Source organism: Bactrocera tryoni, chromosome 3, assembly GCF_016617805.1.
Source record: "Bactrocera tryoni isolate S06 chromosome 3, CSIRO_BtryS06_freeze2, whole genome shotgun sequence".
Classification (NCBI taxonomy): Eukaryota; Metazoa; Arthropoda; class Insecta; order Diptera; family Tephritidae; genus Bactrocera; species Bactrocera tryoni.
Window position 1 is genome coordinate 39863206 of NC_052501.1, and position 14742 is coordinate 39877947.

Below are 14742 nucleotides of genomic sequence, written 5' to 3' on the forward strand. Positions count from 1 at the left end.
AAGGTTGAGCTAAATTCACAGGCATGTATAAAACACAATATCAAGTCATAAACTGAAGACTTAAGACACAAACTTGCCAGCTCTTGAGAATTCGCAATGAATTCTATATTGATGGCAAGGCAAAATGGTAGCAAATTTATGACATGTTATTTAATATTTGCAAACAGCGCATGCGAAGATTCTGAGCGGAACTAAAATATACGCGCTATTTCGGTTTTAACTGCATACTTTTAGGCAGTGCAAAAAAGCGTTAAAATGAAAATAATACTAAATTCATATTTTCTGTTCTTTATACAAATGAACGGAATCCGACTATGACCTTGTCAACAAATTAATTTAAAGTATCATACACGCTTGAAACTCATACATTTACAAACTGTTCTCAACATAAGGAGGTTTACCGTGTGTCGGTGAATGTCTATCTCTTTAGTGTGGAAATACACAGCTAACCTAAGCTCAAAAAATTGTGTTGTGGTCGTGTTAACCATTCTTAATTAGAGATTAAGTTGTGCAGTCGCGAGAAGTCGAAGCCAACTATCCAAGAAAGCCTTTATAAACATGATTGATGAGTGATTATTGCCGTCAATATTGATAGCCCCATTAAAATCTATTTCGTTGCTGATATTTTTAGCTTAAAATTAAGACATTTAAATTTAAAAGAATTTGCTTGATAAAGTTTTGTGATTTTCTATAAAAGTGTATTTATTATCGACAAATTTCGGTGGATGAGCCAGAATTCTTGAATAACATATTAAGTAGAAAAATTTGCACAAAACCTCTTCTAACCAAGAAGCTTCTCACTTTGCGGGACCGCCGATATACTGTAATATATGCGAGTAGCTGAAATACAAACCAAACAATCAAAATCTCGCTTTTTTATCAACATTTTTTACATTTACAAAACTTTCACATATATATACAGGATAAAAAAATTTTTCTATATACTATATTATATTCTAATACTATATATTTGCCATACAAAACGAACTCAGTTCTTATATGAAATTATTTGTCCATGTGAAAGGTATTTAGTTTCTAATCTTAAATTGTTTGGCTTTCCACTTTTTGCTTTATTCTAATCAATTAATCTTATTTCAAATTATTGAAGTTTTCTCTAAGATACATAACTGAGCACATTACGGAGTTTCTGTACTAAAATTTTAAATTTTCTTAAATGCCATCTTTGGTCTTCTAAAATATATATACACTGAAACGCTAATTTAGTATTGGATAAGCTGATTTTGACGTGGAATAAAAATTATTTCACACAATATCGCGCGCTTTTAACAGAAAACATGATTTGTTGTGTTGGCAACATTTTATTAATTTTATTTTTGTAGTACGGTAAATCACAATTTTAATTTCACAGTGCAAATCAAAGACATATATTTTTTTTATACATTTTTCGTTATTTAACCATAATAACCACCACGACGACCGCCATATCCACCAAATCCACCGCGGTATCCACCATATCCGCCACGATATCCACCATAACCGCCACCATAACCACCATAACCACCACGGTAGCCACCGTAGCCCCGTGCCAAGCGATCGCCTTCGTTATCATGTCCTTGCTGCGCGTCGGCATCAAACAAAGTTAACGGTTGTTCGGCTGTCTCTAAAGTGAGCACAGTATTATCGCCGACGGGATTACCACTGGTGCCGACCAGCATCGCCACTAACAGAACCAGCACTAAGCAAACGACGAAAGCACGCATTTTCACTGAATTATTTTGTGTTAAGAACGGCTCTGAGTATTTGCTAGGAAAGCTTCCCTGGAAGAGTCGAAAACGTTTTGATTATACTCGGAATAGAACTTTGCATTTATATGCAAAAATTGCAATTAATTTTTGTCAACACTTCGTAAAATAGCTTTGCATATACGATTACAAAACGACTTAATAAACTAAATGATAAAAATAATGGGCGAAATGTACATTACTTGAAATGAAGTCTCGAACGTGCTTATTGTAAAAATAGAGAAAATGTACAAGTATATAAATTGAAATTGAACAAGTAAAAGTAATCAGATGCGCCTAGTAATTTACAGACTGTCATGTAATAGCAACAAAAACAACTCAAACGACGAAAACAACTACTTGATTTGGGGCGGCTGTTGTTTACTACCAACACCCCAGCTGAGCGGTGTGATCTTCTCATTTGTGGCGATTTGGATTTTCGCTCTCTCATTTAGTAATGTATCAACGCTAGCACCTGACCAGGCAACAACACAACTCGTGCATCGCATTGAAGTGACATCTGTTAATGAATGAAATTCACCAGTTGTAACATAACGATGCTCTGTGCAATGTGTGATGCAAGCATATTACTTGAACGCCTCAGTAATTTCTGAGAATTGGTCAATGCGAGCACGACAACATATTTGTGGGGTTTTCTTTAATCTACGCTCAGGGTGACAAATTATAAGGTATTAACTCAGTCACTTGTTGTTGTACTATTACTAGTTTTAGTAGTAATTGTTAATAGTTCGTAAAATGATAACTGGAAAAGTTCGAATTTTGTTCGAAAAATTTCTTAGCTGAAAACAAAAAAATTTACAAATTAATTGTTTTGCTGTTACATTTAAAGTAAAAATGGGAAAGGCCACTAATCTGAGTTTACTGGAACGTGGAAAAGTATACTTATGCTGACACTCGACTTAATGATTGGAGTTCAGTTGTCTTTACTGAAGAAAAACGTTTTAATTGAGATGGCTTTCTATACTATTATCGCGATTTGTAGAAAGATGAGCTATAATTAAGTCAAAAGTTGTACAAAGGAGGAAAGCAACACGAAGATTAAGAAACATAGAACTGTGAAGAATCGGATATATGAAATTATTACTAACAAAGAAGGCTTCACTCATTACTGAAATAATTTTGTTTTTTTCTAAAGAAAGTCGTGTTAGTTACACCATTTATAACTCAAGAACGGCTGAACGGATTTGGCTGAAAATTGGTGGGGTGGTAGCTTCGAACCAGGGTAAAGATATAGGATACCTTTTATCTCTTTATCTCAAAATTTAATACAACTCATAGATACAAAAATTATATTTCAAGTCATATGCATTTGTTCAAAATTCCTGTTTGTAGGAATCTTTTGAATATATGCGTACAATTTCAGCCAGATTCTTACTCAAAATTAATACAATTGCTAAGTATTTGGAATAGTACAAAGAACTGCAACCAAATACGCAGTGAAATAGACTATAACTGGCTCAGTAATCATGTGCAGTCCACTAGAATGACTATCGATTGGACTCCAGTGAGAAATGATGGAGCTTAGCAATAACTTTTCAACGGTTGATTTTCCTGGTGAGAGCCCAAATTCAACAGTATTTTCCCCAAAAAGCAGTGCTTTATTAACACTCGAAATGCTTTATGATCCATTTATTTGTAAACTAACATAAGTTGCTTCACAAGAATGCTATATCTCATTAACTAATTGTTATAATCCAACTAATAGAAATCATATAGATGGTAGTAGTAGTATTATCTATGCATCAGCCACAGTGAAGCGTGGACGGGTCCTCTAGTTTCTAATAAATCAAATATTAACACGAACTAAACAACATATGTTCTAAGTGTTGCATATTATTATTGATGTCACTGGAGATCAACCGAACATCATTCAAGAGATCGAATGTTATAGACAATATGTATTATACTATATATGTATATACTATTACTAGCCAATTTTGCTATTATTAATTAAAGCGGCGACATCTTAGATTTTGTTTTAATACAATAAAGATATCTCAAATATAACATAAATTTTTCAATAATTTTATACCAACGTAATAAATGGCGCACCCAGTAACGTGCAATGTGAAAAGTCGTGTAAACTCAGAGTACGAACGCCTCGCACATAAAAGGTTATCTCTGATTTATTTCAATTTTATTCTTCAGTCTAAAAATATTTTTTTTTACAATTAAAGTCTGAGCAAAACAATTGTTTACAATGTAATTCTTCTTACAAGTATATCCATATGGCAATGTAGCATGTTTAGTAACTAATGAAATCTAATTAAATATTCAGTGATTTAAACGATTAGCAGATTTCTGCTTCGCAATTAAATGCTTAGACGCTTTCATATGCCGACCGGATAAACAATTAATTTCGAGGTGCTTAAAAGCATAGAAATGAAATTAAATCAAGCAGAGGAAAAACCAATTAACAATTATAGGATAACAACTGAACACATATTGTTATATTTCAACTTATTACTTGGATGACTTACTGTTCATTAAAGTATGTAATAAAATAAAATATAAAGATCTATCTATAATGAGTAATGAGCAATATAATCATTAATAACTTATACATTTTGGGAATACCAACGACTGTAGGGTCCTTGACCGCTTTCATAAATCTGGCTGTTTGATGGCTGTTAAAACTTTAACACTTCCATTTCACCTCAAACTAATCAAGATAGATACAGGATTATGCGTATATAAATAATCAGAATAACAAGAGGAGTTGAATTTCGGATAATTGCCACGCCTACATAACTAAGCACTTAATTAAGATAAGAAAATTGTAATCGAGGACACCGACTCCCAGTAGAATGAGAACACAAACTTCTAACTCGGGACAAATCCCTTCGTATAAATAAGCACATTCCACTAATAACGGATGTGCTGAAGACTAATAGAAAAACGATAAGTCAATAATAACTCAAAGGCGTTACATTTCACATCCCGTATAGAACAGAAGGGCTCTATAGGAACTAATGCACATTTTCCACCAAATTTGACGTGTTATATTATTCAAACATTTTCATCTTATTCTGTGAAAATAAGCAAAATCACGATATTCTAATATAATATAATTTGAAATTAAATCGAAATATTTCAGTTAACAGAGAGTTTCTTGAGAGATTTATTGAGAGTGAATAACGTTTCATAGCTGGTTGATGTCCTCGTGAAAATAAAGGCTGACATCACCGCCGTCCAAGAAATGCGATGGACGGGACAAGGAGAGAGTCGAGTAGGTCCTTGTGGCATTGACTACAGGGGCCATATAAAGGAGCGCAAGTTTGGTGTTGGATTTGTGGTGGGAAAGAAACTCCGTCGCCGAGTACTATCTGAGACGATGTGACCAAAGATGCCTTCTATGAGCGCTTGGAGCGCACTTATGAGAGCTGCTCCCGACACTTTAACGCCAAGGTGGGCAAAGAAGGTATCTTTGGCACTAGGGTCGGTAAATGCAGCTTCCACGATGAAACATCCCCAAATGGGTTGAGGCTGATCGACTTCGCCGAGGCCCGAAATATTGTTATCTGTAGTACTAGATTCCAGCACAAGAAAATATATCAAGCAACCTGACTGTCTCCGGATCGAAAAGCCACCAACCAGATCGATCATGTTGTGATAGACGCAAGACACGTCTCCAGTGTTCTAGACATGCGTACGCTCCGAGGTCCTAACATCGACTAGGACCACCACCTTGTTGCAGCCAAGATACGCACCAACCTCTGTGCAGCAAAAAACGCTCGCCAACAAACACAAGGAATGTTCGACGTCGAGAAGCTGCAATCACAACAGACAGTCGAACGATTTTCTACTCGGCTTGCACTCCTGCTCTCTGAGAGCACTCATCAACAACTCGGTATAAGGGAACTGTGGGACGGCATTTCAAACTCCTTACGTACAGCTGCATCTGAAACCCTTGGTTTTCGGAAAGTGCAAAAGAACAACTGGTACGACGAGGAGTGCCGCGCCGCAGCGGAGAGAAAACAGGCTGCCTACCTCGCAACGTTACGATCGACCACAACACGTGCGGGATGGGATAGATACCGAGAATTGAAGAAGGAAGCGAGACGCATCTGCAGACAGAAAAAGAAAGAGGCCGAAATGCGTGAGTACGAAGAGCTTGATAAGCTGGCCGACAGGGGTAATCCTAGAAAATTCTACGAAAAAATGCGGCGGCTTACAGAAGGTTTCAAGACCGGAGCATACTCTTGTAGAACCCCCAAAGGTGATCTAGTCACTGATGCCCAGATCACACTTAAATTATGGAGGGAACACTTCTCCAGCCTGCTGAATGGCAGTGAACGCACAACACCAGGAGAAGGAGAACCCGGTTCCCCAATCGATGACGATGGAGCAGACGCACCATTACCCGACCATGAAGAAGTTCGAATAGCAATTGCCCGCCTGAAGAACAACAAAGCGTCAGGGGCCGACGGATTGCCGGCCGAGCTATTCAAACACGGCGGCGAAGAACTGATAAGGTGCATGCATCAGCTTCTTTGTAAAATATGGTCGGACGAAAGCATGCCCAACGGTTGGAATTTAAGTGTGCTATGCCCAATCCATAAAAAAGGAGACCCCACAATCTGCGCCAACTACCGTGGGATTAGCCTCCTCAACATCGCATATAAGGTTCTATCGAGCGTATTGTGTGAAAGATTAAAGCTCACCGTCAACAAACTGATTGGACCTTATCAGTGTGGCTTTAGACCAGGCAAATTAAAAACCGACCAGATATTCACCATGTGCCAAATCTTGGAAAAGATCCGTGAATAAGAGAATCGACACACACCACCTCTTCGTCGATTTCAAAGCTGCTTTCGACAGCACGAAAAGGAGCTGCCTTTATGCCGCGATGTCTGAATTTGGTATCCCCGCAAAACTAATACGAAAAAACTGTACTAAGAGTGTACAGCTGCAGGCGTATGCCGATGATATTGATATCATCGGCCTCAACACCCGCGCCGTTAGTTCTGCTTTCTCCAGACTGGATAAGGAAGGAAAGAAAATGGGTCTGGCAGTGAACGAGGGCAAGACGAAATATCTTCTATCATCAAACAAACAGTAATCGCATTTGCAACTTCGCTCCCACGTCATAACTTTGAAGTCGTAGATAATTTTGGAACCAGCGTAAACATCACAAACAATGTCAGCCTGGAAATCCAACGCAGGATAACTCTTGCCAACAGGTGCTTCTTCGGACTGAGTAGGCAATTGAGAAGCACAGTCCTCTCTCGACGAACAAAAGCCAAACTCTATAAATCACTCATAATTCTTGACCTGCTATATGGTGCAGAGGTCTGGACGATGACAACAACTGATGAATCGACGTTGCGAGTTTTCGAGAGAAAAGTTCTGCGAAAGATTTATGGTCCTTTGCGCGTTGGCCACGGCGAATATCGCATTCGATGGAAAGATGAGCTGTATGAGATATATGACGACATTGACATAGTTCAGCGAATTAAAAGACAACGGCTACGCTGGCTAGGTCACGTTGTCCGAGTGGACGAAAACACTCCAGCTCTGAAAGTATTCGACGCAGTACCCGCCGGGGGAAGCAGAGGAGAGGAAGACCTCCACTCCGTTGGAAGGACCAAGTGGAGAATTGGCGCCACGTAGCGAAAGGAAGAAACGATTGGCGCGCTGTTTTTAACTCGGCTACAATCGCGTAAGCGGTTTCTACGCCAGTAAAGAAGAAGAAGAATAACGTTGTTTAAATAAAACTTTTCACAAATAGTGTATTCCATATCACCTCTAAAATGCCGAAATGGGACCATGATTTCCCAGTGTCCCTATGGCTGACTTTTAACGAAAACATCGCTCAATATGTAAGGCCTAATATTGAATCGCAGAGAGTACTGTTAATATTGAAAAGGACTTCAAACTTATGCTGTTATAATAAATATGCTATAATTTAATGCCGAAAATGTGTGATCTCGGTTCAGGAATTTCTCCAACTCCTATACACCAAATATAATTATTTTTGTTATTTTAGCAGACTTTATGCTAAATTGTCCATCAGTATGTGCGTCATAATCATACAATTGCACGGTACTAAATTATTCTAGTATATTTGAATAATGAGTACAATGAATGGAATCAGTGCAGCTATTCTCTTAGTCACAATATACCTTATACATATATTGATTCCTGACTTTTCACCAGATTTTAATCCGTTTACGTTAGTCAATGTGTGTGTTTATTAAAATTAAACCGGCAAGTTTTCTTAAAAATTATATCGCCTAGCTAATTTCGTGGTTTTAGATACCCTGGTTGATGTTTTCCTCATATACTTAAAATACATATTAATTTTAAACTTTTAAACTTTTGGTTATGCTTATTTCACGTTTACCTTATTTTTCAATTTAGTGCTCTATTATTTCAATTCGGAGACTCCCCAAGGTGATGAACCAAGGTGTTATACCAAGTTTTTAAGCTTACTTCTAACGGCGAACATTAATGTCGTCAAATGTTTACAAAAATAGATAGAAAAGAGATGCATTTTCTGCATTGCATTGAAGTGACGTCTATTAATGAATGAAACCGATCAGTTAAAATTTAATGATGCTCAATGGAATCCAAATGACAACTTTTCAACAACTTTTTTATCACTATTTGAATATTGACTCATTATGAGTTGATTGTAAATATTTTAAAAATCTCAACTGAGTACTAATCATGGATCACATGAAAAAATATCCAAAATCGGAACGCTTTTCATTAACAATTGAGTTTTAATTGTTGATGACGAGGCCCATTTTATACGATCTGTGGCTGTTAATAAGCAAAAGGGCATATTTGAGACAGACAATTCATTCGAATACCCTCTATATACTATCTATCCACATATGTATATAAGGATTACGTGTCGCGTTTTGTCCGGCGTAAGCTCTTACACCGCCAAACAGATTTTAAAAAAATTTGGCACACTGTGTTCCAACTAAAAATATAGGTTAGCATATTTCTAAATTATCTAAAAAATAAAAAAAAAAATCATGGAAAGTAAATTTCTAAATTTCTAAATTTCATCTCAGTATTAAATGGATGACCTTATTTCTAATGAACCAAGGGACGATTGTAATTAATCTTTTTGATATATTTGCAAAATTTCAACATTTGTATTATTGGAATATATTTTTTTCAAGATGAAACGGCGAATTATGTCCAAGTGGTCTTTAGTTTTGTTTTTAATTGTTCGTTTTGTCCAAGTGCATCCCAAGATATTTAATGCTATCACTTTTAGCATAGCATATAGCATTGCCATTTAAAACCAAAGGAGTGATGTCGCATCGCCTTAAAGGGGTATTCTGGTCTAGAAGCATGAATTTCAGGTAATTTTTACTATCCATTTTTTTTATTAGTTATTTGTTAATTTTAGAAGAGTACAAAAAAAATTAAAAACTACAAAAAGTAAAAAATTTCAAAAATTATGAGCTGACGAAATTTCCACGTGACCATACCCATGATTTCAACCCTCCTAGTTATATGAAACCAAAAAAAAAAAAGATTATTAATCTAGAATAATGTCGCAATGGGCGGAACTACGGAAAAGTGGGAAAAGAATTTTTTCACAAAATGGCGACTGCCTGAAACGAAAAAGTTTTTTTGGATCACTGTTTCTGACTATTTGGAATTGTTTAAAAATAATAAAAGCAAAAATTTGGGAATGGGGCTAGTTTCAACCATAGACAAGCCTATAAAGAAGACTCTCTAAAATTTCAAGTAAGTCGCTCCAGTAGAACCTGAGAACTCGTGTATCTTTCCGAAAAAGTCAGTTTTGAGAAAAACGCGTTTATAGTTTCGCGTAAAGTCTTTTGTTCGATTAGTTCCGGCCGAACCAGTTTGGATGCCGGGTCAGAAAAATGCCTATATATCCCCGAAAATAATTTGAACTGTGAAAAATCCTCTTGTACACGTATTCTTGCATAGTTAAACTTTGAAAAAAAAAAAAAATCGATTTTTTTAAATTTCTAGACCAGAATACCCCTTCCGATCTAAATGAAATATGTATAGATTTACAGCCCTGACAGACGAGCAAAAGCATTCAAGCATTAAAAAGTTCTAATTGTGCATTACAACAGTTGATTGTGAAATTTGTTTATGTATTAAAAAAAAGTGAAACAAGAACCGATAAGAACAAATAATGAATGGCAATTTTGGTAGTTTTGGAAAACCAATATAAATTTAACGAAAAAAATCGATTATTATTAAATTTTATTATTATCTACGTTAAAGCGAAATCTGTCAAACAATAGCAAAATTTGGCCATTTTCTGGGCAGTGTTGCCTACTCAAATTTGGTAAATTCAGCTATATGCACGAAATTTTTGTGCATTAACATGTATCAACTTGCGCTAGTGAATGCAAATTAAGCCCGCTAATGCAAATGTGTGGTGTCGTCTGTCAGGGCTATTATACACGTTTACTTTCCTTTTCCAGCAATCTAGCCAAGGTTGCATGTTTTTCAATCCTTCTTGTACTGAATTAACTAACCACAGGGTTTGTCCGAAAAGTAATAGGACTGAGTCGATTTAAAAAAATGTATTGAATCAATCATTACAAATCTTTAAAAACTTTCAAAACAGGCTCCTTCTGCGTCGATGCAGCGCGAATTCCAAGCATTGAAGGGGTCACGGAAGGCATTCTCCGGAATAGCCTTGAGAGCCGCGGTGCATGCTGCTTGGATCCCTCCTTTCGTCTCAAAATACTTGCCTTCCATTAGCCTTTTCAGGCAAGGAAACAAAAAAAGTCCGTGGGGGTGCCACATCTGGGCTGAAGGGCGGCTGCGAAAGCGTTGGGATGACGGCCTTGGTTAGGTAGTAATTTTCTTGGCACATTTCCACTCGCCGCAATTTCTGGTCGTCAGTGAGCACTTTTAGGACAATCTTCGCGCACACCTTGCGCATGTTCAAGTGCTCCGTCACAATGTCATGAACCACAGATTTTGACAAATTGAACATCTGGGCAATTAAACGAATACTTGGTCGACGGTCTAAGTTCAAAACTTTGCGAACACAAGTCACATTGTCGGTGTTTTTCGAAGTCGCAGGTCTCCCAGCACGGTCTTCATTAGCTGCCTCTTCCCGGCTTTCCCCGGCAGATTTACCGACTTTACACAGAATTTAAACGCGTACCTCTGCTCTAACGAACGCTGCATTTTCGGCTTGCAAAGTGTTTGTCGTGATTCTCCAGGTGCTCGGAGACAACTGACCAGCCGCTCGTTCCAATGTCACTTGTGTTGTTTAAAGCAGAATATTTTCGATGCTTAAAATTAAATAATGTGTTGTATCCGTAGTTGTTACTGATTATAATTGGTGAGGGATCAGAGCTTAGTTGTTTGGACTCGGCCCGTATGTTGGCTCACTGTTTGACAGAGTTTTAAATTGTAAAACCTTTCACCAGTTGGGCTTGTAGTACTTGGGCTCCACCAGTGGAGCTTAACGTTGAACAAAAGTCTTTGTACCGAGAGAGGTAAAGAATCTGATTAATACAGGGTATTAGTGTAAATCATTATTGCTCGTTTTGATTTTTATTTCGGCAGTTTGTATTGATGACGTTTGGAATGGTTCAAAGGCGTTATTTCTTATACACGATCTTATTACCATGTGTTCTGTTATTAGTATGATTAGAGGCTACTATATTATACTTTTTTATTTGTATGTCAGTATAATTTTGATTGAAAAATCTCTCGGTGTGACGGAATGTGCCATTGGTCTCTGATACCACAAAGAAATGACATTGATTGTCCAAAAAGATCTTCAGATTTGGCTACTCCTGACTACTTTTTGAAGATTTTTTAAGAACAAAGATTAGACCAGTTTGCTTTTGTTGTTGTTTTCATAAAATACAACGTACATTTTTCAATAACTTCATAAAGTCTGAGTAAAAAAATTGGTTTCAATTTTAAAAATTTTATTCTCGTTACAAGTAGATAGCAATATGGCATGTTTGGTAACTAATGAAATCTAATTAAAAAATTCAGCGAATTGAACGATTGACAGATTTCTGTTACGCAATTAAGTACTTAAATACTTTTCATATGCTGACCATATTAACGATTAATTTTGAGCTGCTCAAAAGCATAGATATTCTAATTGAACCAAGCAGAGCAAAACCAACAAATAATTATAGGATCGTAATTAGACACAGATCGTTTTTACGTGGATGATCTACTGTTCATAAAAGTCCATAATAAAATAAAAAATAAAGATCTATCTATACTGAGTAATTCTATAATACATGGTGTGTTCCAATGTAAATAGGACTTTTTGAATTTAGCGCCCTCTGGTGGCGACTGGTGCTTTAGAATCTGCAATCCCTATGAAATATCCAGTTTGAATTTCATGACTTTTCATTGATGGGAAGTGAAGTTATTGCACCAAAATAAAATTTTGATTTAAAATTGGTAAGTAAAACTTTTACCGAAACGTTTCAATTGATGAAACAAGTTTATGGCGATGATTGGCTATCCCGTAACAGAGTGCACGAGTGGTTTCAACGTTTTCAAAGTGGTCGTGAGGACACAAATGACGATCAACAAGTGGGCCAATCAAAAACCGTGATCACCGGAAATTACATCGAAACTGTGCGTGAATTCATCAAAAATTATCCGAAATCAGTATTGAAATTCATGGAAATGGAATTGAGCAGCTCCAAAACATCGATTTATCGCATTATGACCGAACATTTGGGCTTACGAAAGGTGTGTGCACGGTTTATTCCTCACAAATTGACTAACTATCAAAGGTTGCTCAGAATCCAACATTCAAAGGACGATTATTTGACCAAAAATCACATTTTAACCATTAACCACTCCCAGAATTTACCTGATATGGCACCGTGTGACTTCTTTCTTTTTGGTAAAATACATTTCCCCAAGAAAGGAAAGCGTTATACAGACGTAGAGGCCATTCAAAAGGCTTGCACCGGCATACTGGCCAACGAGCTAAAACACTCGTTCGACATGCTTTTGGACCGTGCAAAAAGCTGTATTGAAGCAGAAGGAGACTATTTTGAATAAAACAATTTTTTATTGATTGTATGTCTGACAATAAATGCACGAAACACTATTCACGTGCTTTTCTTTCGGAAACGCAAACTGGAAATGAAGAGTATCCACTGTATCGGCGTCGCTCAAACGACAATGGCAGAACATTCAGCATTCAATTTAGAGAAGTGAATATCGAAGTCGACAACACACGGATCGTACCATATTTGCCACTGTTGAATTCAAAACTCATATCAGTATTGCAGTTTGGTGAAATCGATCAAATACGTTTACAAGTACGTCATCAAAGAAAGCAACATGGCGGTTATTGGCCTTGAACGAGATGAGATCAGCAAATATCAAATTGGTCGATAAGTGAACTGTAATGAAGCACTTTGTAGGATATCTACTTTTGCAATTCGTAAACGTTCTCCGAGGTACGGTGGGTGCAACTTTTTGAGAAGCATGCCAGCAATTACAATTGCTGGAACATGATATTCATTGGAATCAAACGATGGATGATGTGATAGCTGCTTCGCATGCCACTGAAGTTCGCACACTTTTCGCGAAGATCATTTCGACATTTCACCTTCAAATCCGCGTCAATTATGGGATACGAACAAAAATGACATTGCCGAAAACATTTTACATCGTATTCGCCAAGAATTGGAAATGGGCAAATTTCGATCGTGTGAAATTTCTAAATTTTTCGGAGAGCTTTGGTATACCGCAGCATCATTTGCGTCTTAGTTGGATTTGTCGTGATTATGTTTTACAATCTTCAGGCGCCGAAACTATGTAATGGAACCCGACTGACTGTGACCCAGCTATCGAATATAAGGGGCTTGATTCTACGAATTCCTTTGAGTTCCAACGATTTGCCATTTCAGTTCAAACGAATTCAGTTTCCAGGGACAATTGCACTTGCGATGACAATCAACAAGTCACAAGGATAGTCGCTAGAAGTGTGTTGCATAAATCTGGAAATGGCTTGGTTTTTCACACGGCCGGGTGTACGTGGCGTGTTCACGACTTGGAAAACCATCTTCTCTGTACATTGAAAGAAATGTAGAAAAATCGCAAGTAAATAATTTCTAACACAATATAAATTCAACTTTCTTTTCATTTCAAAACACATAATTTCACGGAGGACAACGCCTGCGGGGCCACCTAGTAAACAATGTAATCATTAATAAGTAATACATTTTGGGAATACCAACGAATGGAGGGTCCTTGACCTTTTTTTAACACGTGTGTATCCAACTTACATTAACAAAGCTTTGTAAACGCGTTTCTTGGCAGTATTGCAAATCGGCGTAATCGAACCACCGCCACTTCCACCAAGTGCCGTTAAGCGAAAACATATAAAGTGTCATAACTGGCATGGCCACCGACATTGTCCCAAATTTAATTTTCTGTATACAACATTATGATTTAAGACTCTGCCAGTGAAACTAGCGGAGGATAGCTCATTTTCGTTTAACTAATAAGAAATACACCTAATAGTAAGCGTGGCTTCACTCATCTAAATAAATTCGATATAAAAATACCAGCGATTTTTGGAACATTTACGCTATTTTTCATTAACGGTAAGTAGGTTGTGAAATTGTTTACATATGTAAATTTTTGCATTGCCTGTCTGTCTGTAAATTTTTGTATGGTAATTTTTTTAACTGACAAGATATTTTCGCGAAATTTATTTTTTTTACTTTTAAACAGAATGAAGAAATGGTTCAGATCGGATCACTACAGCAGATATCTGTTAAATCAAAAGAACCGTCGGAATCGAGTGTTTGTAAAGAAAACTTTTTAATTTGAAATTTTCTTGAAATTTTGATTATTGTTCAGGTAACGGTTCAATCTTCGAAGAAATGTTTTAGTTCGAGTCACTATAGCATTAAGTATATGTATATAAACTGAACGATGCAAATCACGTTCTTATAAGAAACTTTTTTTACACTATGTGTAAAGAGTATTTTAGCTTCTCGCTTTAAATTGT

At 36.8% G+C, this 14742-nt stretch overlaps 1 protein-coding gene across 1 annotated transcript; it reads right to left on the reverse strand.

Moving 5' to 3' along the window:
• Positions 1–687: 687 nt before the first annotated feature.
• On the reverse strand, positions 688–14344 carry LOC120771867 (neuropeptide-like protein 32). The gene is made up of 2 exons (XM_040100116.1): positions 14012–14344; positions 688–1778 (listed from the first exon to the last, which is right to left on the reverse strand). The coding sequence occupies exons 1-2, from the start codon at positions 14138–14140 to the stop codon at positions 1413–1415; spliced, it is 495 nt and encodes a 164-aa protein (XP_039956050.1). The 5' UTR covers positions 14141–14344; the 3' UTR covers positions 688–1412.
• Positions 14345–14742: the final 398 nt, after the last annotated feature.